Genomic DNA, 25,848 nt, shown 5'->3' on the forward strand with positions numbered 1-25,848 from the left:
TACTTATTTTGTATTGTACAGCATATTATAACATGTATTTTACAATAAAAAATTGAATAAAATTAACTCAGTAAAGATATATTTTTTAAAGATAATAATGTTCTGGGTAATGGGATAAGAGGGGAAGGCATTTTACTTTCTTCTCTATACCATTTTGAATTTTCCATATTCTCTCCAAAAAATGTACATTAAAAAAAATTTTAAGTCAAACAATAGTTACGGAAATACTTGATGTTTGAAAAGAAAACTGCTGAACATGGAACAGAATCAATGCTGTGGTTACAAGACACAGAAGATTTACGTGTATGGACTAAGACTGAAAGAGAACAAAGATGAACAAGCCCTTTAATAAAGCAAGTGATGTCGTGGGTCATTTTCCCAAATTGTGTTATGAAAACACGCAATAAAAATAACTTGTAAGATAAAGACACAGATGTAAAGAACAAACATATGGACACCAAGTGGGGAAGGCGGGGAGGGTTGGGGGGGAATGAATTGGGAGATTATGATACCAAATTGTACACTCTAAATACATAGTTTATTGTATGTTAACTGTATCTCAATAGTTCTTAAAAAAAACTTGCAAGATTTCCATCTTTGTCTAGTTAAATACATTCACCCTTTAAAAGTTATTTTTTCTGAAGAAAAATTGAAGCATACTACCCTGGGAAAAACAGGAACTAAACCTTTGATAGTCTGTCACAACCACCACCTCAAGAGGGGGAAAACGGACATGAATATGCAAGGCCAGAGGGAAAGATCTGCTAGTGGGCTAATGCCAGGGGGTAACCCAGAATTGGACTACCTCCCCCCCACCTTTTTTTTTAATGAGAATGGCCTAAGGGAACTCTTCTCTGCCTCCCCTGGGAGGGCTGGGGAGGATGCTGCAGCCCTTCAATCCCGTTTGCTCCATTTCTCTGGTAGGAGACAAAGTAGTCTCTCCACAGCTCAGAGCAGGTAAGGTGGGCAAACCTTCAAGTGAATGGCTTCATCAGTCAAAGCCTAGGCTGGAGGGAAATAGATTAGGCCTCTCGGTCTCTCAATCCAGCTTTACTATATGAAGTCACACACCCAGTAGGTGGTTTCTTATGTTTATTTTCAATGTGGTTAGAACCCAGAGAGGAGGACTGGTGTGATTAGAACCTCCCAAACCCCATCAGATGGCTTTGGAATACCTCCCCTTATTTCAAAGTTCAGGCAAAAGGAAATGGGTTCTACATTTAAAGCCAAATACAGCCTGGAGGGGTGGGATAGGGAGAGTGGGAGGGAGGCTAAAAACAGATGGGATATGGGGATATATGTATACATATAGCTGATTCACTTTGTTGTACAGTAGAAACTAACACAACATTGTAAAGCAATTCTACTCCAATAAAGATGTATTAAAAAAAAAAAAAAGCCAAACACAAGCATGAAGGAAAAGCAGAAATTGGCCTGTTGAAAAGTAAAATAATATAGGTCTAGCTAACTATTCTGTTTTCATCAATGTGTTTAGATATTTCTGTGGTCATTTACATTATGAATGAATAAACATCATCTAAAAGTCCTACACAAGTTTTCTGTAGCAAACTATCCTAGTGGCTTCACAGTATCAGCATGTCACTACAGCTCCAAATCCTTTGTGGTCACCTATATCAGCAACACAAGTAACACGAGAGACCAACTGAATAGGAAAAACCAAGGAAAGGAAAATAATTATTGATTTTTTTTTTTACTTTGACCTCACACTTGGTGGACTAAGAATTTCCATCTCAGAGGCCGTGAAAACGATTTTAAAGTCCGAGCAGGTGCAGATGCTATATCTATGTGCAATAGTGATATTTTCATTGGTGTTAGAAGTTCTGAATTACTGAAGAGGTCACATCACTTCCGGCTTACACCGTGTTGGGGATTTACTGTGTGATTTAACAAGCCTCATGTCCATGTATATGTGTGTGCGTGTATGCCTTGTCTATAGCCAACACTCCACTAGGGTAACTTAAAACAAAATAGGAATTTATTTACAATAGCAAAGATGTCAAAAATAACAGGAGCAATATATAACAAATCCAAAAATTATTTTATGAAAAAGGCAAACAATACATACACAAAAGATAAAACAAAATCCAAAAGGGCAAACTTAATTTTGACCTTATCTAAACAGAATGCGGCAAGATGGTTTTCCGGATATGAATCACTTAAGTAATATTGGGCCAATTTAACACACACTTTTCAGCCCTTTTTGACCTGCTAAATTTTCCTCTGAATTCTATTTACCATTGAGGAATGTAACTTTGGGGAGGCCATACAAGATTTATGAAGTACACACAGGCTATATACATGTGTACTAAAAGATATACTTATTGACTGACAGGCTCACATCATTTCAAAACGGGTAAAGTGGTATGAACGTGAAGGTATAAACTGAGTTCCATTTCACCATCACTGCTTCCTTCCAGGGTTTGGGGTGTGTGTGTGTGTGTGTGTCTTGTCTACTACTCAAAATGAATGCATCAGTAATCTTTTAAGTTCCTCAAGTGCTCTAAAACAGTGCTTCCCAAACTTCAGCATGCATCACAATCACTTGGAGGACGTGTTAAGACACAGATCACTGGGTCCCACACCCAGTTTCTGATTCAGTTCTGAGGTGGGGCTGAGAATCTGCATCTTTAACAAAGACCAAGTGATTATAATGCTACCGCTGCTGCCAGGCCACACTTTGAATACCACTGCTCTGAACTATCACCCTTTTTAAGATTTCAACTGGTCAAGCTTTTCCTTCCATGAATCCTACAATTTGTGAGAAATAAAGAAAATTGTTAATACTGAGATTCCCAGAGAGCAGAGCAGTACATTATCTGACTAGCTGGGATCACAGACCAGTAAGATGTTATCTGTCAGGTGTTCTACTACAATTAAGTTTTCTGCATGGTGTGCTTTTGTCTTTTTTATGGCACTGGACAGTGACATTCACCATGTTTTCCTGATCTTTTACCTCAAATTTTGATTATTTAGTGTTTCAACTATTAGGGAAACACTTGTTCCAACAGTTAAATAACTGCAGGATCTCATCTTTAAAAATCAAAGGTGACTCAAATCTACTGCATTATTTTCTTCTGATTCCCGATAACTTTTACCTAACTTCCAATTTTTATCGTAACAATGACCATTCTCTAGTATATTAGCATCTACTAAAGGCCTCCAAACTGGGCACAAAAGGGTAACTCTAGGGCAGGGCTTCTGCTTTGGAGGTGGAGACAACCCCACTGATTAAATGTGCTGTGGACTGATGCTGAAATAAACTTTAAGTGCTCTCAAAAACCACTTTATGCATGGGAAAATTTATCTCAGGGGAATTAGAGATGCTAATAAAACAAACCCTTTAGGAAGATAAAAGAAAAAATGAATTTCAAGGACATGCTCATCAAAGGACTCACCAATCATCTCTTAACTTCTCTGAAACGTTACTTCCAAATTCGCAGAACTGAAATATTATTAGTATTTAAATCCAAGTCACAAAATTCAAAGCAATCAAGCATTTCGCATTCCACTGCTGCATATAAGGAATTAAGAAATGGGGAAATAAAAATAATCCACTGCTTTTGATGTTTATTAGGTTTACAAAAACTGTACATTTTTTTTTTTAAGAAAAAGCATTAACTTAGTACTGGTATCAAACAGACTAAACATTCAATAACAGGAAAATATTCTGATTTTTATTTTTGCACGTTATTCTCAAGTACACAATTACAATAATGTCACACATCCCTATATGATTTTCTTTTTATGTATTTTACCTTTTTTACAAAGTGTACAGAGGGAGGGACATACAATATTTAACAGGATATTTCTACAGAACAATAACTTATATTATGTCCTTGTAAAAATCTGTACCTCTTTAAAACATTTAACTGAAACATCAACTTTTTTTAGCTTTGCTAATCAAAACTGGTTTAAGAATTAAAACTAGGTTGTAACTAATGTCAGTACATAACAGTGACTACAATTTGATCTTCTCTTTATACAGACAAACAGATTTTATCATATTCACTTGACCAAACCCTTAAATACCTTTTAAAGGTTTCAATATTGTGCTTTTAAAAGAAAAGAACTGTGTATGATTCCAGACCATGTAAGAGAAATATAAAGTGTGTAAATTGTTGTGTTCTTTATCTTTCAGTTTATTTAAAAAAATTTAGTTAAATGACCAATTATTTATATTTTCTGTATTAATTTTTACAGGACGTTTTAAAACTAATAAATTTCCACTTTTATTTAAGCATTTTCTTTTACATTATTTCTGGGAAAAATAAAAATTAAGGGAGATTTTAAGGGTTCTCACAAAAAAATAGACAGAGCTTTCAATAGTACTGCAGGGCAATGAATCACACAATTTTAAGTTACTTTAAAAAAAAAAAAAAAAAGCACATTATGTGGGCCAAGAGGGCATAGGAGTTCCTACGCCTTGACTTTGACTGGCATTTAGAATGGAGTTCATACCAGCTTACAGCACTTGATTTAGAACTGGACTAAATCAATCTAGCACTTCAAGGCTTGTCAAACACCAAATATTAGATTTCTAACCCTATAACTCTTGCATACAAATATCAATGGCAAAGAGAAAGATGAAAACTAAAAACCTAACAGCATAAAGGGGATGGAGCACCATAATGAAGTGGCAAGGCAGCTAACAAGTGGGGAGAAAACTCCAAAATCTCCCACCATGTGCCAGATACTCACGTGCCGACAGCCAATTTTAAGTGACCCCAAAACCTGTTTTCTGTTCTCCAAGATTCATCTTAACATAACAAATTCTAATTAACCAGGTTCATTTTATAAATTTATGACTAATTCAGAACTATTTGTTAAAAAGTGTTAACTTTCAAAGAAAAACAAAACTGTGAAAGACTTGGTGATGTTCCAAATAAGGCCTCAGATTTTCGTCATGCACTTAAAACACACTTTTATCTTCTAATCAAAGCCAACTTGAGTGTTAAGTTTTTGAAAGGCTGCTAGCTGTAACGAAGAAGTAACAGCGCAGGCTGAACGTGCCAAGTGTAAGTCGTAATTAGCACCCATTCTGTGGTACATGGAGCAACTGCTTCCTTAGTCCCCTCACTTGGTGACAGAGTCCCTTCATGGGCTTTCTCAGAGAGAACTGAGGGAATTATGTTTAGATACTCATTAGCTTTTCAGAAAAATATAAAGGCATGGAGCTGAAGTTATATGAAAACATTCTATCTAGAAACATCTTAACTTCTATTTTTCAGTTACCAAAGATATTTAAAAGAAAATACCTTTACTCTTTAAAAATACTAGTGTCCTTATTTTCCTTCTAATTCTTCACCTGAGTAGTCTCTCCGAAGAGCATGATTTACAAAATGCTCTCTCATGCATCCCTGCATCTTTCATGTTATCGTAAATTTAATACTTTTCATTATAGATTTTCAACAACTACTACTTGGGGTTGTGTGTATAAATATGTAAAATAAGCAATACACACAGATACATGTTATATATATGTGCATATACGTAATTCAGGGCACATTTACATATATAAAGTTGCAAAAGATCCTATGAGCCACGAATTACCTCTAGGCGATTCCAAATGCAGTCCTCAATAAGTCTCATTTGTAGCACACAACCATTCCAGCACGAAGCAGCACAGACAAAATACAACAGGATCAAGCAAAATCTGTCAATAAAGTTTTCTAGAAGTTTGCTATGCTGACAAAAGATGTAAATACTCCAAAGAAAGCCCCCCCCAAAAAGTATACTTTGCTGAACAAACGAAAGGTAAACACGAACCCAGCCACTGCTCTTTACTCAGTGATGCCAGGGACGCAAAAGCTCAAATGGAAACTTTCATTGTCATGTTGTCTGAAAATATTAAACAAGACGAGTAAATGACTTCCATGTTAGGATAATTAGACCTGACCATAAAATCTCCCATTTATGTTAGTAGATGTCTCTGACAATTTTATTGTGAGAAATTTATGGGGGAAAAAAATAAGTCAACATGAGTACTTGCAGAGTTACCAATCTAAAATTACCTTAAGTTAAATGGTCTTAGAAGAGTACCATCAAGGTAAGCAAGGTAAATATTTAAATAAATATAAAACTTCTAAGATAGAAAAATTCAGTATAGAATCAGGGATTACTTTATTAAAAGCAACTTTCTTGTTGCTTCTTTTCCCCATTTATTAAACAAACTGAATAGAATTCAGAACACACTACTGAGCAAAATGTAAAAAAAAAAAAAAAAAGTCAACTAGAAGCAATAATTCTATTTGTACACAGCATAAATCAATATACAGTATTGTATGTGAACGAGACTGATCGGCTTTAAAATGAATTTTATGCTTCACGGCCAACATCTCTACAAAAGTCTGTAGAAGTATTGTTAGGGCAGGCCAACTTCTTTATGATGTCGCATTATGTGCTGGTTCTTCTCTGAAGGTCTTCGGAACCCTTTCTTGCAGTACTCACAACGGTGAGGATAGTCTTTCGTATGAATGGAGATAACGTGCCGTTTAAAGCCTGAGGCATCTGTAGTGCTATACTCACAGTACTCACATTGATACACTTTCCTGCCACTGTGTGTCTTCATATGCTTTTTAAGCTCATTCTGTTGCCTAAATCCCTTTCTACATCTCTTACACCTAAATGGAAGATCTTTTGTGTGAACTGAGAGAATATGGCGACTTAGAATGAACGGATCTGCAATCTTAAAGTCACAATGTCTACACTGGTGCATTTTTTTACCCTTGTGGGCAGCCACATGTTTCTTGAGTTCTGAAGGCCTGTGGAAGCCTTTATCACACATATCACACTTATGGGGATAGTCCTTTGTGTGAACTGAAATTATGTGTCGTTTCAAATCACTTGAGTTCGAACTCTTGTGGTCGCAATGCAAACACTGGTGCGTTTTGCTTTCTTGGTGGATAAGAGCATGTTGCTGCACCTCTTTGGTATCTGAGAAAGTCAGAAGACAAATGTCACACTTGAATGGCATCTCTTTACTATGCTTAGTTTTTACATGCGTTTTCAGGTTAGAAGAGTCTGCAGACCTATATTCGCAGTACTGGCATTGGTACGGCTTCTCCCCAGTATGGATTCGCATGTGCTTTTTGAGCTCTGATGGATGACGGAAACCTTTACCGCACTCCACACATATATGAGGAAAGTTCTTGCTGTGGACCGCCAAAAGGTGGCGATTCAATAACCCTTGTTCAGCTGTCTCGTATTCACAGAATTTACACTTGTGCATTTTGTTGGCTCCTTTTTCCTTATGCACCATTTTGTGAGTAAACAAAGCTCCAGCATGAGAGAAATGCTTCCCACACTCATCACATTCGATGGCCTTCTCCGCCTTACTGGTCAGCTTGTGGCTCTCCAGGTGGTTGTGTAAACTTAGCTTCTTGTTGGTAGTGTAATCACAGTCAGTACAGCGGTACTTCTTCTTGGTAAGGTGTTCAGGATGGTTTTTCATGTGCCTTTTCAAAAAACCTCTCGACTTAAACTTTTTCCCACAAATCATGCAAGGATAGACAGTCAAGGGATGTCCATCAGGTCCAATAATTATTGCTAAGAAAGAAAAAGAAAGGAGCATGAGTGATCAAACCAAGTTCTGTTTTGGTTTCTTCAAGAATTTAAAGTGTGTGCTCTGAACATTATTGGGCAAGTACTCCTATGTTAGGCTATTTGCTACTTAACATTCCTTTTACAGTTTTGCAACATAAGAGATATAGCAGCCTCGTGAAAAAGGGAACCTGGTCTGGAAGCTCCATTCAGCATGACTGTACCAACTTCACTCCCTCCAGTTTAAAAAAAAAAAAAAAAGAATATGTAACTTCTACCAACTAGTGACTGAAGCTGCTATCAATTGAGAAACTGGTAGGAAATTATTGATAAAAACAAAGTTTCACAATCACAATTTCTGCTTTGATTATTCTAACAACATAACATGTCAATTTACAGTAAAGCTTAAATATGTCTACAAAATTTTAATATGCAAATCAGCATACAAGAATAGACAGGAATATGTCACATGAACTGAAGTACTTGTCTTGCTGCTCTGTAAATTATTCCTGCTTTATGCTGACATAATCAGCTTCTTCACATGTATCTGGTTTTAAAAAAAGTTAATGCTTGTAGCATATTTGAGGGATTTCTTTTCATAGTTACGTAAAAAATCACCTGAGTTTTTAATTTTTTTCATCCACATTTGATCCACTCCCTGTTTTTTTTTTAATCCAAGGAAATCATTCATGAATATCACTGAATTCTTAAAATTATATTTTTCAAATTCAATACACAAAAGCTCTATGTGGTCTAGCAGCTAAAATGCCATCACAACACCTTTGTGGATACATACTAGAGTTTCCTCTGAGAGCTCGCAAAGCACGCTGCGCTGTGGAACGCGTGTGCCCTCACCTGTTTGGTACTGCCTGGAATCAGGTCTTCTCCTTTTCTTTGGTTTTTGTTTAGCCAGTCTGCCGAGCCCAGCAGACTCATCTATGTGCAAGAGGGCACTTGCAGTGCCATTCCGGTTTTCAATTCCATCAGAATTATTACCTAACAATGTGCATTAAAAAACAAAATTATACAGTATTATAAATTATAAAGAATTAGGGACTCTACTAAATATAACAAAGAAAGTAAGCCATGATACTCATGAATGACAGAAATTCCCCATTCTAGGTAATGGGTTTTATGACCACAATTATTATAGCAAGACCACAGAAAATGCCTAGCTTCCAAATCTAAAAAACACATGTCAGCATTTTGCCCCATGGACTCCCTTGTTGTCTCCCAAAACTGTAAAGTCATGGGCCACATATAATCAAGATGAAAAGTTTCAGCCTGAAAGCCTGGGTACTTCTTGCAGTACTTCCTTCTATGTAATATACACATGAAGGAAATTCCTGTTAAAAATAAAGACAAAAAGTAGACTTTATAATCTTTCTCTACTCTTATTCAAATCAAATAACCCTTACAGGGTACTGGTATTTCAGATTTCTGAAACCTAAGACCACAGAAACCGTTTTCAATCATGAATTCATGTTCAAGAACCAATTCAATCCCAAGGGCTACAATGTGACTTACCGTAAGCTGCTGCCCACGCTATTGGCATGAAGGTTTTGATTTCATTGTCATCCATTTGCTGTTCATGTGCGGCAGCGGCTGCCGCTGCGGCAGCAGCATCCTCCTCTCCTACAATCACTTCCATATAAACTTCATCTGCAATTTCGGCAACATCTGAGTGGAAAATTACAGCAGCTTGTGTGATAAGGTTTACAGAGATCAAAGGAAAGATATTTTCACTTGAATTCAGTTAATAGACAAGTAGAAAGAAGGTTCACATGTTACATTTCTAGAACATAGCTTTCACGTAGTAAGCACTCAATATTTGTTGAATGACATTCATTTCTTCGCTTTCACCATAATTTGCTTTTTAAAAAAATTTTATTTTTCCATATTCTTCTCCATTATGGTTTATTATAAGATACTGAATACAGTTTCATAACTTTTTTTTTGTTAAGATTTTTTTGATGTGGATCATTTTTAAAATCTTTATTGAATGTTACAATATTGCTTCTGTTTTATGTTTTGTTTTGGCCGCAAGGCACATGGGATCTTAGCTCCCCGACCCAGTGCAATCAAACTGCACCCACTGCATTGGAAGGCAAAGTGTTAACCATTGGACCGTCAGGGAAGTCCCCCATAATTTGTTTTTTGTTTTTTAAAGAAGAGGTGGTGCTTTCATTTACTTATTTATTTATTTATTTATTGGCTGCACTGGGTCTTCATTGCGCGTGGGCCTTCTCTACTTGCGGTAAGCGAGGGCTACTCTTCTTGCAGTGCACGGGCTTCTCACTGCGGTAGCTTCTGTTTTTGTGGAGCGCAGGCTCTAGGTGCGCGGGCTCAGCAGTTGTGGTGCACGCGCTTAGTTGCTCCACGGCATGTGGGATCTTCCCAGACCAGGGTTCGAACCCGTGTCCCCTGTACTGGCAGGCAGATTCTTAGACACTGCACCACCAGCGAAGTCCCCCATAATTTGTTTTTAAAGCAACATTCTAAGTCATTGGTGTTTCCCTTGGAATACAGCAGAATAATAATTTCTACAACAATCCTACTTGTTTCCCTCAGATACTGGCCATACTTTTTTAAAAAAGGAAAAAAAAAAAAAAGAGCTACAGTAACATAAAGTTCTCTCCCACAAAAACGCCACCTACTTACTTAAATCTTCGTCTTCTTGCTGAGAGTCGTTGACAGTCATATAAACCATCTTTTCCCTTGGCACACGAATACTGCTATTCTGATCAAGTAGTTCAACTCCATGATCATTCTCAGGCTCACTCTCCACAATGTCTACAGTGCCACCTATCAGAGAAGATGACAGCTCCAAGAATTTATGTGAAAACTTCATTTCCACCTGTTTCACTTATTACATTTTACATACTTTTCTACTGCTATATTTGAACCCTTGCTTAAAAGGTTATCTTCAGAAAAGATAACAAATATTCTCAGTCTAAACCACCAAAAAGTAATTAGGCTGAAGTGCTTGATCAGGATGTATAATATGCTGAAGGTTTCCTCTTACCTAAGTCATCCTCTCCAGGGTCAGCTTTAAAAATGTACACCTTGATGACTTCAGGGCAAGTGCCATCCACTTTACAAGGATCGATTTCCGACTCTGCGTCCATGGTCATTCCAGAGGAACCATCATGTTCTATTTTACCAGCATCATCCACTAAAAAGGCAGGAAATATATAACAAATAATAATAGCAGATACTTAAAATGTTACCATTTTCAAAAACCTTTTTTACAAATATAATCTTTAACTTGATTCACATAAAATTGGATGATTTTACCCAAACAAGCAGACACGCAGCACATGGTGAGAAATGTGTCTGACTGCTAAGCTAGAGCTGGGTCACAGAGGGCTTTGTACAACCAGACAGAGGAGCTCAGACTTGACCTCGGTAGGCAGGAGGTTTCTGAGTCTGGTCAGGTGTCACAATCTCTCAGGGAACTTGAAAACACAGGCCCCTGCCAAGCAGTTCTACAGAATCAGAATCTGCATGGGTGGGACCTGATAAGACAGATTTAGACATACCCTGCCCCAGAGATTCTGATCAGCAGTTTGAGAACTTCTGCTGTAGGTGGGGTGAGACTCCTAAGCAGAGCAATGACAGGATCGGATCACCATTTCTGCTACACCATGCTGGCCTTGAGAAAGGTGGATTCAGAGGGATCAAGACATAAAGCAGAGATATCACTTTTGAGTCTACTGCAATAACACAGATGACAGATGACAAAGCCTTGAAAATTAGGACAGAGGGAATATGGATGGGGAAGAGGGCTATACTTGAGTCATATCTTAGGACTGAAATCATGGAACCTGGTGTCCAACTGAACATGACAAAAGGAGCCAAGGATAACCATGGGGTTTCTGATATGGATGACTGAGTGACTGGGGAAAGAAATGGAAGGAAATTAGAGAAAGGATCTCTCTTCTGCATGTTTAATTAATTAACTTAAGGTCCAAGGGGTAACAACCCTAAAAGCTCTCAGAGCCAGTGCCTGTCTCCATCCCTCTGTGATCACAGCACCTTTTGCTTGTTTCTCACAGAGTGTACACAATTCACTGTATTGTCGCTAGGGGTGTTTTGCCCCCATCTTTCAATAGAGCAGAATCTGTATTTTCATTATTCAGTCTTTTAAGACACAGTCTGGTGACAATAGAGGTTCAGAATACTGATGAATCAATGATTCAAGGAATGAATGAGACGTGAAGTCAGTTGCTAGATACTCAAATCTGAAAGCTGAAGGCTGACCCACAGATTTGGGAGCCATCAGTTCCATGTTAACTAAGCCTTGAGATCACACAGTGAGAACCTGCAGTGTGAGGAAACAGTGGGCTGAGGATATCCCGGGGAATGTCATAGTTTAAGGGAGGGACAAGAAGAAGAGTTCACAAAGGAACCTGAGAAGGGAAAGCTGGACAGGTTGGTGGAAGGTATTAAAGGAAGCTAGAGAGTTCCAAGAATCCTAGTAAGGCCCATGGCAACAATGCAGCATGCACACAAGTCAAGGAGGAATGTCTGCACTGACAACAGTAACCTGGGAGTCACTGGTGTTCCTGCTAAAACACAGTGTAGTGAAGGCTATACAGGGTCAGATTACAGCGAGTTGAGGATTGAATGGAAGGTGTGAATTTCTTCAAAAAGTCCAATTAAAGAATGGAGAATGAAGGGGTAGAAACTAGAATGCATCGCAGGGTCAAGGACTTTTCTGTTTAATTGACTAAAACTACTCAAGCATGCTCAGTCTGTGAGAGAAAATATAATAAAAAATGAGAGGCTAAAGCCAGAGAACCTGGTGAAATTTTGGGATCAAGATCTCAGAAGAACAGGGAGAAGACAAACTAGGCATAAAGATGAAATTTTCTTTAACTAGGAGGAGAAATATGTTATCCTTCTGAGACCTGAGGAGGTAAACATGGATGAGAATGCAGCTTATGTTGTGTTTAGAGAAGCTGGACAGCGGCGGGTAACTGTAATGCAGAAAGCTGGAGGAGTTCATGGCTGGTGGCTTCAACTGTGGATATGAAACGGGAGGAAAGGGCCTTGGTCACCAGAAAGAGAATAGTAGATGGGTTAAGAGCTTGAGAAGCTAGAGAAAATGAGCTGATCTAGGACAAGTTTAACGATATGAAGGTTCAAAGAGACCCGCTGGTTAAATTCTCTGTGGTTTATAAGAACAAAGAGGTTCCCTGAGCTCTGAATGTAACTACCTAAATTCAAGTATCTTGACTATGCTTTACAAAAATGATTTGTAGAGGGAAAGAATCGACATTATGTCCTCACTTCTGGCCTGATGAGTACTTACCCTTTTTCAAAGCTAAAATATTTCTATCACATACCCAGCTGACAGGGCCACTGTTATTTTCTTAAATGTGGCTTTGGAACTTCAAACTGAGATGGCATTAGAAGGTTGAAGATCTCACCAAACTAGCAGGAGAGTCTTGAATAAATCTGTACATCTTCAGAGAACTCATCTCTGAATAGTTTAATATTGTTGCTGAAGTTTGGCCTCTCTTGGCAAGGTTTGTCAAAATTGATTCTAACAGGTACTAGAAAATCAAATGCCCTTGTGTTTACAAAGAACAAAGTCAGGCTAGCTGTTTTTGCATACATTAAGTTTCTTAGTACTCATAAGATAAAACCTCTGATGACCAAACTCTCATCATTTTGGAGTTTGCAAAATGTCACTCATTTACCTGTAACTTAGAGTAAAAGACATTTCTGTTCGCTTTCATAAATGTGTGGGAATCACATCTGAAATATACAGACTTACCTAAGCTTGGCAAAGCTATTCTATTATTAGACAAAAGTACAATTCACCTTCAGATTTTCACAGAGGATTTGTCCCACTAACTCAAACTATAAAATTATTCTGAATATGAAATACTACAGAAGTGATTTGCTTTAAAAAAAAAAACACTTTGGTGGTCCGGTTAAGTACTAAAAATTTCACTGTGGTTTTAAAGTTACCATTAAAAACAAATTTCTAAAAACAGGCAAAGAAGGCTTTGATAAAACTGAGTCATCATACATATGATTTCTGCATAAGTGCCTTCTTCTAATGCTGTAATAAAGAACTAAAGCTTCAGAATAAGGCATCTCCAAAATAGAAGAGCATAATTTCTGGAAATTAAGACCACTTCTAATAATAACTACCATTTGCCTAGCATTTTGCAATTTCCTTAGCATTTCTATGTACTTTTATTTCACTTGATTCTTACCTTTTCCAGATAAAGAAAGGAAAGCTGAGATGATATGTGATTTGCCCAGTCAGTAAATAAGTGAGGGGTGGGAGAGAGAGTGAGGAGGCGCCTGTCTTTAGAACTCAGACCTCTATTTTCATCTTCTGATTTTTAAAGAAACGTATGTTTATTGTATAAAATTTAGTGTTTAAAAAAATCACCAATAATCTCACTAACTGGAATTTGCATCATTAGTTAGTAAATTTTCTTCCTAGTTTTTTCTATTAAAAAAAAAATTGGCATCATAGTTTCCTCAAGCCTTATGTAATAATCATCTTTACATCTCATCTAGTATTTTAAACTTTAAAGCTGAAGAGGGCTTCCCTGGTGGCACAGTGGAATCCACCTGCCAATTCAGGGGACACAGGTTTGATCCCTGAGCTGGGAAGATCCCACATGCTGCGAAGCAACTAAGCCTGTGTTCCACAACTACTAAACCTGTCCTCTAGAGCCCGCGAGCCACAACTACTGAACCCGTGTGCCACAACTAATGAAGCCTGCGTGCCTAGAGCCCGTGCTCCACAAGAGAAGCCTCTGCAGTGAGAACCCGCGCACTGCAACGAAGAGTAGCCCACACTCACCGCAACTAGAGAAAGCCCCTGTGCAGCAACGAATACCCAACGCAGCCAATAAATAAATAAATAAATATATTAAAAAATAAAGCTGAAGAAAAATTTGACTTATCAACGATCTCATTAGCAATAGCAAAATTATAACAAAATACAGGCGTACTTTATTCTTAGGTTACATTTTCTCAGAACTTTATAGACACTGTTCCACTGTCTTCTAGCACTGAGTATTTCTGTGTGGATGTCCCTATTATACTTTATCCTCAAAGTTCACTAAACATCACTGTGATTATGACTTAGTGGTTTTATCATTCTGTCAATTTCTTGAAAGATTCAGTCTTTATTTCAGGAAGGTTCCTTGAAGATTCCAATCTTTATTTCAGAAAAATTTCTTCCATTATAAATATTTTTCTAGTTCATCAGTTATTCCCTTCTTCTGAAATTAGACTTATGTGCATTTGTGTCCTTTATCTGTCTCCCATATCTATCCATCTTCACCATAATCATTTATATCTTTTATTTTTAACCATTTCATCTTTGTGATTTTCTAAAAGCCAGGTGTCCCTCTGCCCCTGGTTATATACTGAGGAATATTTATGCTTATAGTTGCTTCTGTGGTGGCTTTTATCTCAATCATATTTTTAATTTTCAACTTCTTTCTGAATTCTGTCAGTTTACTTTCTCTCTGCCTCTATTGTCTTATAATGCATTTTTTGAACCTCTGTATCTCTTCTCTGAGTTTTAAGAGATCATGTTGTTTGCAATTTCACTGAGCCTTCAGGTTAGTGCTAACCAAGAGAACTTTCTGCGACGATGGAAATGTTCCATGTATCTGCACTAACCACATGTGACTACTGAGCACCTGAAATGTGACTACTACAGTTTAGAAACTATATACTTAAATTCATCTTGCAATATACTGATATTAAATAATATTTGAGAGAGCTGAACAACATGAATCTTCAAAGGGCTCACCATGCATGATAACATGACACATGAAAAAAGACACACAGGACCTCCCTGGTGGTCCAGTGGTTAAGACTCTATACTCTCAATGCAGGGGGCCCAGGTTCGATCCATGGTCAGGGAACTAGATCCTGCATGCCACAACTAAAGATCCCGCATGCCGCAACTAAAGATCCTGCAAGCTGCAGTGAAGATCCCACGTGCCACAACTAAGACCTGGTACAGCCAAATAAGTAAATAAATAAATGTTAAAAAAAAGAAAAGAAAAAAGACCCACACCTAACTAAACACAACCCTATGATATTTCAGATCAATAGGGATAAAAAGAGGATCTTTAGAACTTCCAGAAGAAAAAAAACATCTACAAAGAAATGAGAATCAAAATGCTATCAGGCTCTTAAACCAAATGCTGGATGACAATGAAACATGCCATCACAAATTCTCAGGGAAAACTCATTTTAACCTAGACTTCTGTACCTAACCAAGTTATCAATCAAGTTGAAGGGTAGGAAAAAAAAATACTTTTAGTATACAAATTTAGACTCCTTAGGAAATTATTTCAGTATGTGGCCCAGTAAAATAAGGGACTAACTCAAGGAAGAACGTGACATTAGGGATTCAGAAAACAGTGGATTAGTCTCAGGAAATGAGAAAAGGAAAATTTTAGAAAAATGTCTGTATTATACTAAGCCTAAAAAGCAACTAACCCAGGAGCTTCCTAGATGGCGCAGTGGTTAAGAATCCGTCTGCCAATGCAGGGGACATGGATTCGAGCCCTGCTCCAGGAAGATGCCACATTCTGTGGAGCAACTAAGCCCATGTGCCACAACTATTGAGCCTGCACTTTAGAGCCCATGAGCCACAACTGTCAAGCCCACGTGCCACAACTACTGAAGCCCATGTGGCTAGAGCCCGTGCTCCACAAGATAAGCCATGGCAATGAGGAGTCCGCGTACCACAACGAAGATTAGCCACCGCTCTCCGAAACCAGAGAAAGCCTGTGTGCAGCAACAAAGACCCAACACAGCCAATAAATAAATAATAATTAAAAAAAAAAAAAAGCAACTAATCCAGAATGGATCAGAAAGACAACAAGCTTCAAGAGGGGAGTCACTGGGAAAAGAAGAACTCAAAGAGAAAAAACTGGACAGAGAAGTCAAACTTGATAGTATATTTCTTAGAAGGCACAAACAATTAAGAAAGAAAACCCGTGCTATAAGGGCAGAATCAGTCTCAAAGTCTAATTAAGCTGTAAGTCTATATATGACCAGTACTCACAAGGAGGACATGGATCAGTCAGTAAACCCCAGCCTTTCAGAACCGGAAGCTACCTCATAGATCTTGAAACAGATATTTTCTTAATTTGAAAGAAAAATAAAGATGATTTTCCTTCCTAAATAAGTTATTTCAAGGGACAGCCTGAACACACATATTTTCTGAATAACAAGAGTGCCACGTTGTAAATGTGAGGATTGATGTCTAGGTGGGAAACCAAGGCTTTTCATAAAACCGGTACCTCAGTACTGCTGCTGAAGAGAGAATTTGGTTCTCTGAACTAAGAGCCTATTCTAACTTACCCTGATAAGCCCAACAGTCATCTTACTACCTAATCACTTCAATTTTTTTTTTAACCTCTAAACCAAAATCCAATCAAAAGAAAAACTATAGAATAAAAACTTGGTATTCAACATCCTTAGGGTTCCTGTGTGGGCAGGTGGTATTTGATAGTGAAGATACCATGGATGGGTAGTTCCTCCTAAAAGGATACCTAAGCTCATGAGCATCTTTTATGTCCCAGACACTGTGGTGGGTAGTTTCCCTATATTTTATCATGAAATCAATGACGACAACCCTAGGACTTAAGTGTTTCATCTCCATTTTGCAGATGTGAAACCGGAGCACCCAAAAGACTAACTTGCAAGAAGCATTCTAACAAGGCAGCAAATGTTCTAGTAGATAAACACACTTAAAAGTTCACTTTTAGACCTCCCTCTCTTACCTTCCTCCTCAAGAACCCTCTTTCTGAGGTTAAAATTTCACCTTAATTTTATTACATAGCCTAATTTCAAAGAATTGGTTATAATCTGATCTCCTTTAATTCTTGAAACTTTCCTAGAGGAGTTCAAAGGCTTAATGAAATTAGTCTCATTCTGTAGACAGGGAATTAAAGCATCAGAGACATTCAAGTACCTATCCTAAGTTACAGTGATCTCCAGAATGGTGTCAGAGATATGATTAATGAAAAATATTTGCCAAATTGCACTGAATTGGTCTAAAGCACATAGTTAAATCTAGTTAAACAAGAACTGATTTCTTAACAAATTTAGGGGGAAAAGGAGTGACTACTACAATCCCACCCTGTGCCTGCCTTTACCCAAAAATTCCCTGATGGGACAACAGAAGGTCTTAAATGAAGCCAGTCCAGAGTTAGTCTTGCTAGCCCAATGAATGCCACCAACAGAGACTCTGTGTGGATGATAACAGTGGCTAGTAGTTACTGATAGCCATGCTTTGTGCTGGATGCCTGGTGTGCATGACCTCTAATTCTCACAACCACTCTGTAGGTCAGGTAGTATTACTGCCTTTTCACAAATAAGGAAACTAAGGCCAAAGTGCTTGCTGAGCAGCAGAGATGGCATTCAAGTTTAAGGCTGGCTGACTCTAAGCTACAGGCGCTATTTCCATACACCATGTTGCTTTCTCTATGATCCCTATGAAAGGACAGACATGTTCTCTCCCTCTCTCCTTCTCTCTCCACTGACCAACTCCCATTATCCCACCAAGTAATCAGAGATCTGTTCCAAGGGCAAGCTATCAGTCAATTTTTGTCTAGGTCTCAAGCAGATAAACAGTAAATATGAATCACAAGGCCAATGTGAAGCTCCAACTACTTCTAAGATTTTCAAGACGTAGACCTTTTAACTCAATCTTTTTTGTGGTGGGGAGAGGGAAAGACTACAACATCTTTACCTTATTTGAGCACTTTATTCTTAGTATAAACCTGACATCCGGATTGGACATTAAACTGAAAGCTCTTAATTCACTAATTTTAGCGTTGATTTCTAAATAAATTTCAATGCCTAAAGTAAAGACAATAACTTTAGATGGATTAACACAAATCTTTATCAATTTTATCAGAACAAGCTAGACATCTATAAAATACTCTTAGTTCAATAAATAAGACTTCTCACATTTCAGAAATATTCCCATGTGGGTAAGTATTTTTTAAATTCTAAAATTTTATTGTGGTTTATCAAATGGTTTAAGGAAGAAAACTGATAGAGGGCGTATATTTTTTTAAAATGTTAAGATACATACACATGCAACAATAAGCCCACAGAACAAAGGAATAAACAAATATTTTACCATGTCTCCTGTACTACTAACCCTTAGAATAAACAAGTCATTAGGTTGTACTGATCCTTAGAGTTTATGCATTAAATATATGGGGATTTAGATTATTTATCATTCATTCCCCGAACAACTTTCTAATGGATGTCTACACTACAACCAAAGTTGTGCTTAATTAGGAGTTAACATCAGATCAACTGGTCAAAACACCTAAACAAGAAGGCCAGGGCCACCACACTCTACATCCGCAGGAGTGCTGCTGACATTGTGGTTGTACAGTGGACAGTGGCAGAGAGCAACCCTGTAGACAGACACTCAGCTTGTCTCATGTGCTCTGCCTCTAGTGATGGTTTCACCATCTGCCCAGCTGCACAAGCCAAAAGCCTGAGAGGCAGCACCAAACCCTCCCCCTTTTCCTCAACGCTAAATTTAATCCAAATTCTACTTTCTAAATATGTCATGAAGCAGTTTCCGTCAAACTCTACTGATAGAACCTTATTTCAAACCATCATCATCATCTGTTCCTCACCTAGACTACTACAACCTCCTCCCATAGTATACTTTTTTGGTTTCTGATTTTACTCTTACCTTGTCTGCTCTCAACATCACCATTAAGGTTACTTTTCTAAACTGTAAGTCTAAGCATGTTACTAATCACCTGCTTACAACGCTCTAACAACTCCCCACATCAAAAAGGCAGAGCAAGCTTCTTAGTATATTCAAGAGCCTTTATGATTTGTGCCCTTCTCTATTTTACCACTCACTTCTCACCATTTCCTCCATTTGCCTCATCAAAGACATTATTTGCACCCCAAAGAAAAAGTCTCTGAGCATTCACAGATCTTCCCCAGCTCCCTCCATTTAAACATGCTCTCCTCTCTGCCATTCCTCCCTCCTCAGCCACCCACTGAACATATCATTCCTTCTTCAAATTAAGTTCACCCCACATTATTTTTTAAAGATGTGATAATCATATTAGTTTCATCTTTTTTTAAATCCTTGTCTTTGAGAACTACATACTGAAATACTTACGAATGAAATGATATGTAGAATTTGCTTCAAAACAATATAAGAGGGAATTCCTAGGTGGCACAGTGGTTAAGAATCCACCTGCCAATGCAGGGGACACGGGTTCAGTCCCTACTTCAGGAAGATACCACATGCCTCGGAGCAACTAAGCCTGAGCACCACAACTACTGAACCTGTGCTCTAGAGTCCGTGAGCCACAACTATTGAGCCCATGTGCCACAACTACTGAAGCCCACGCGCCTGGAGCCTGTGCTCCGCAACAGAAGCCACTGTAATGAGGAGCCCGTGCACCACAATGAAGAGTAGCCCCTGCTTGCCGCAACTAGAGAAAGTCCATGTGCAGCAACGGAGACCCAATGCAGTCGATAATTAATTAATTAATTAATTAATTAATTTAAAAACCCAAAAAAACCTTTGCTGGAGCTGCTGTAAACTTAAAAAAAAAATATATATATATAAGGAAGGAAGTACACAGGAGTAGAGATGAAATAAATTCAGTTATGCCTTCAACTAAGTTTCCACAGAACTTCGGCTTATAACACTTTCACAGCATTTAGCTTACTCAAGTGTACCCAAAACTTTCCAACATCTTTTCCCTTAGTGCTTCCAAAATACTTTGTACATCCAGTTATATATCTTTTCGCACTCAACTGTAATTACCTGCTTCTGTTTGTCCTCTCTCCAGGACTGTGAACTCTAAAAAGTCAGAGGCTTTCACTGTTTATCTCTAACACTAGCACAGTTCCTAGCTTATCGTGGCTTATCAATAAATGTTTGCGAATAAAGATATGAGAAAAAGTAAACACGGGCAAGGGTACAAAAATAATAGTTTATATACAATTCTTTTTTTCTCATGTAAACATAAATTTGAAAAAATAAAATTTTTGAGGTAGAAAAACAATAGAATAGGGTTTGGAGGCTGTCTGGGTAGACTGCCATAATGGGTTAATTAAGAAAATGTTTAAGCCCCCTCTAAATTATTTCCTAACGTCACTGAAACTGGGTATTCAGTAATACTGTAAATTTCAGTAAACCACTGGAACTCTATTTGCCTCCTCTATCCACCAATAAGCACTATTTATCCCAAACTCTACTGCTCTGTAGTATTAACTTTATACACACACACATATGAAGGAAGGCAATATGAAAGTGGGGAATAGACACTTTGGAATAAAACACACTTGATTTCAAATGTTCACCCTAATGAGAGCTGGATGTATAACTTTGGACAAGTTACTTAAACAGAGCCTCAGTTCCCCAATCTGTAAAACAGTGATAACACCAGCATTATAAGGTTGCTATAAGTAACAAAATAAATAGTAAGTTCGGGCACAAATATATTATTTGTTGAAGGTTTACTATTACCTATTTTTATTGATACCAACTTGCTACAAATCTCCAACTAAATAATCTTTCTTGGGATAAAAACGCTTAAGTTTAAAAAAATTTTTTAAACTGTCCATATTGACTTGATAACAATCAAACCACAAATACAATTGTAAACATTTTTCCCCCAAAAGAGAACTTTATTAAAAAACAAACCTCACCAAACAAAATTATATGTTGTGATGGAAATGCCCATTGACTCAAGGGCCATTAGAAGATGGGTCTGAAGAGTCTGAGAACATTGTGCACACGTTAGTACCTGAACACTCTTTCTTGAAATATTAATTCAAATGGATTTAAATTATTTATATATATAAAATATATATGTCACCATACCAAAATAATTTAATAAGCACTAAGAACTAACCAATCTAATGATGTATTAACATTCAGCTTTTACAAAAAGCAGTTGCATACTGTAGAAAATAGTGTTTTGAATACAATCTTATCTTAGTGAAAAGGTCTTTGACCTCAGAATATAAAAACAACTAAAAAGAGAGAACACAACAGCTATGTTATTACTCCACACTCACTATCATCAAAAAGTTTTATTAAAGTTATGGTCTGCACCAAGTAAAATTTCCAAGTTTATAATAAACACGTTAAACGTGTTGATATACCTTCACTTAACCCAACTAGTTTAAAGGGTTCCAAGATTAAATTATTTGCTATAATTTTTGTTAACTGTCTCTTTTAAAACTGCTTAAGATAACTGAAAGCACATATTTTATTAAAATGTGTATTAGAAATGAAGTATCGGTTTACATTAGAAGAGAGATTCTCTGCCAAGTGTTCGGGCTTTGGCAGGAGGGCCCCATACTCCAGAGGCATATTAGTTGTTTCCTTTGATGTTACTATAAAAGGTAAGCACACATACCCAAGTATCCTGGTTTTCCATAAGAACTCATTATGTTGCCATTACTTATTAATTTTGCTAAACCTTTAAAAACTGACTTCATAGATTTTGGCCTGGACTTTAAAACTCAGACTTTAGTATTTAAGGCAGTAAATTATGCAAATTCACTACCCATTTCTGACACCATGAAAACAGTATAAGGATAGACATATAGATCAATGGAATAGAATTAAGAGTACAGCAATTAACCCCTCACATTGACAGTCTATTTTCAACGAGGGTACCAAGAATATTCAATGAAGAAAGAATAGTCTTTTCAACAAAAAGTGCTTAGGACAACTGAATACCCACATGCCAAAGAATGAAGTTAGCTCCTTACCTCACACAAAAATAAACTCAAAATAGATCAAAGGCCTAAACATAAGGGCTAAAACTACATAATTCTTAGAGGAAAACACAGTGTAAATCCTTATGACCTTGGGTTAGGCAACCATCATATATAACACTGAATGCATAAGCAACGAAAAAATTTACAGGCATGCCTCATTTTACTGCACTTCACAGATGTGTGTTTTTGTTTGTTTTGTTTTGTTTTTTTAACAAATCAAAGGTTTATAGCAACTCTGGGTCAAGTAAGTCTATCGGCGCCATTTTTCCAATAGCATTTGCTTATATATATTTTGCTTCGTGTCTCTGTGATATTTTGGTAATTCTCACAATATTTAAAATTTTTTCATTATTATTCTACTTACTATAGTGAACTGTGATCAGTGATCTTTGATGTTACTACTACAACTCACTGAGGCTCAGATGATGCTTAGCGTTTTAATAAAATATTTTTTAATTAAGATATGTACATTTCTTTAAGACCTAAAGCTATTACACACGTAACAAACTACAGTATAGTGTGAACATAACTTTTATATGCACTGGGAAACTAAAAAAATTCATGTGACTCATTTTACTGCGCTATTTGCTTTATTGTGGTGGTCTGGAATCAAATCCGCAGTATCTCTGAGGTATGCCTGTTTAGATAAATTGGATTTCATCAAAACTTAAAACTTTTGTACATCAAAGGACGCTATCAAAAAAGTGAAGATAACCAACAGAAAGGGAGAAAATATTTGCAAATCATATATAAGGGACTTGCATCTAGAATATATCAAAAATTCTTTCAACTCAGTAACAAAAAGAGAACTCAATTTAAAAATGGGCAAAGGATCTGAACAGACATTTCTCCAAAGAATACATACAAATGGGCAATAAGCACATGAAAAGACGCTCAACATCATGGAAATGTATATCAAAACCACAACAGGACACCACTTCATATCCACTAGGATGGCTATCACCAAAAAGACAGTATTAACAAGTACAGAAGAGGATGTGGAGAAAATGGAATCCTCATTCACTGCTAGTGGGAATGTAAAATGGTGTTTAGAAAACAGTCTGGCAGTTCCTCAAAAGATTAAACATAGAATTACCATATGACCCAGCAATTCCACTCCCACATATATACTCAGAAGAGATGAAAATATATATCCAACAAAAACTTGTATACAAATGTTGATATTAAAATCTTAACAACCAAGAAGCGGAAACAACTCAAAAGTTCATCAACTGATGAACAGACTAAAATGTATACCCATACAATGGAATATTACTCAGTAATAAAAAGGAATGAAGTACTGATACATGCTACAACATAGATGAATGTTGAAAACATTATGCTATGTGAAAGAAGCCAGACACAAAGGACCACATATTATAGGATACCACTGATATGAAATGTCTAGAGTGGGCAAATACAGAAAGTAGATTACAGCTTGCTTAGAGGTACAGAGGATAAAGAGGGATAATATGAGTGATAGTTACAGGATTGGGGTTTCTCCTTGGGGAAATGAAAATATTCCTAAAATTGATTGTGAGGATGGTTGCACAAGTTTATGAATATATCAAAACCCACTGAATTGCACACTTTAAATGAGTGAACAGTATGGTATGTATATAAAAAGCTGTTACCAAAAAAAGTTTATTTCAAAACTTAAATTGAATCTAAGATTAGAAAGGAACACCTAATTCCCATTCAACTCCTACCTAACTGTTCTAATTAAAAGACATGACAGGGACTTCCCAGGTGGTGCAGTGGTTAAGAATCTGCCTGCCAATGCAGGGGACACAGGTTCGATCTCTGGTCCAGGAAGATCCCACATGCCGTGGAGCAACTAAGCCCGGAGCCCATGCTCTGCAACAAAGAGTACCCCCACTCACCACAACTAGAGAAAGCCCGTGTACAGCAACGAACACCCAATGCAGCCAATAAACAAATAATTAAAAAATAAATTAAAGAAAAATAAAAAATAAAAGACATGAGAGATGTCAACAAGACCTACAGTGACATTTCGTTGATCATATTAATATCAGAGGCACCCAAAGAATATTTTGTTTTCTGCATCTGCTGTAAGGCTGACTCATCATCACCAGATCTTCTCCAACTTTCCCTATTGTACAAACTGATGTTTCACAAAATAGCATTTTAACTATGCAGCTGAAAAGTGAAACTGTAGGAGGGTGAAGACCACTGCAAAGAAATTAGGGATGTCTGGCAGCTATCTCTGATTAATGGAGAACTAAGAAACAAAATGAGTAAGAAATGGATGATTCAAACACTCCACCTTTCAGAGAGCCAGAAAACTCCTAAGTGCCATAAAGCAGTGCTACCATATCTAGCCTGACCAGAACCCAGTAAGAGCAACAGCTACTGGTAGGGAAGAAATGTGTCATTAATACCTTGAATGAGACGTGATGTCCACAGACTTTCAGCTATAGCATTTGTTTACTCATTTATTCAACAAATATTTCACATCTAATATGCCAAAGGATTTGATGGGGAAGATATGTACGTAGCTAAGATGCCATAGACAGTTCCTGCCCTCAAGAAACATACAATCAATTTAGAAGCAATCACAAGATCTAGACAGCAAAGACTAGATGAAGAGGTCATCCTGACCTCAAAGGCAGCTATACTGTGACAAAGAGTGTTTGTGCCAATGTACTCTACCCATGACCCTACTACTTGCAACTTCATCATCTTTTTAAATGAGACCTTCAAAGAGAAGAAATCTGTCAAGATGGACACTAAAAACTTCATAAAAGCTGTTTAGTAGACTCAGATTCAATGACTTACTGAAATTTTTTAAAAGAATATTTGCACATCTGTTCCTGTTCTTGTTTGACCTATAAAGTGGTGAATAAATATCACAGGAATTCAGAGATACTACCATCTCTCAACATATTATGAAGAGCATTAAAGTTGACCTGCTAATAATGGCATCTCAGCATTCTCTATCATGGATAAAAGCAGGCAATAGTTCCTCCATATGCTTACTCCAAAGCCCTTCTCAATCCTAAGCTTCTGAAATCAATATAGGTTTTAAGTTAAAATGCAGCATAAAGGAAGTATCTTTACTGGAAGGCAGAAACAAGAGAAAAGCTAATTAAATCCATGGCATTCAACTAGTTTGATTCCAAAGCCAACAGTTCAACATGATCATTACTTTGAAGGGAAAAGGGATGATGGTGTGGAGTGGGGGGAAAGAGTGAAGAAATGTCTGCATGATAGAGAAGACAAAAGATACCACCAAAAGTCACCATCCCTAAACCCAACTTAAAACCAATCCAACCATTTCATTATAGTAAAATAGGGGGATAAGAACTTGTATATGTGTTCTTCGTATTCTTTGAGCTTGGATGTAATGAAAGGAAGGAAGGAAGGAAGAATAAATGTAAAGAAAGAAGTTCCTGTATTATCATATACTAAAATACAGTACAACAGTAGTTTGTGTCCATCTGTATTTACGTTTTCAGGAACATTAAA

General features: G+C 37.2%; 1 protein-coding gene across 3 annotated transcripts in view; it reads right to left on the minus strand.

Annotated features, from left to right (window-relative positions):
* Nucleotides 1-1,863: 1,863 nt before the first annotated feature.
* Nucleotides 1,864-25,848, minus strand: part of ZFX (zinc finger protein X-linked) — a 55,266-nt gene continuing 31,281 nt past the window's right edge. For all 3 annotated transcript variants that reach the window (XM_057718122.1, XM_057718121.1, XM_057718123.1), the window contains 5 exons: nt 10,586-10,735; nt 10,222-10,365; nt 9,088-9,240; nt 8,416-8,556; nt 1,864-7,566 (listed from right to left, as the gene is read on the minus strand). In XM_057718122.1, the coding sequence (XP_057574105.1) occupies nt 6,383-7,566; nt 8,416-8,556; nt 9,088-9,240; nt 10,222-10,365; nt 10,586-10,735 (1,772 nt within the window). In that variant the 3' untranslated portion in view covers nt 1,864-6,382. The remainder of the gene's footprint in view (nt 7,567-8,415; nt 8,557-9,087; nt 9,241-10,221; nt 10,366-10,585; nt 10,736-25,848) is intronic.

The sequence above is a fragment of the Hippopotamus amphibius genome, chromosome X (genome assembly GCF_030028045.1).
Source record: "Hippopotamus amphibius kiboko isolate mHipAmp2 chromosome X, mHipAmp2.hap2, whole genome shotgun sequence".
Taxonomy (NCBI): domain Eukaryota; kingdom Metazoa; phylum Chordata; class Mammalia; order Artiodactyla; family Hippopotamidae; genus Hippopotamus; species Hippopotamus amphibius.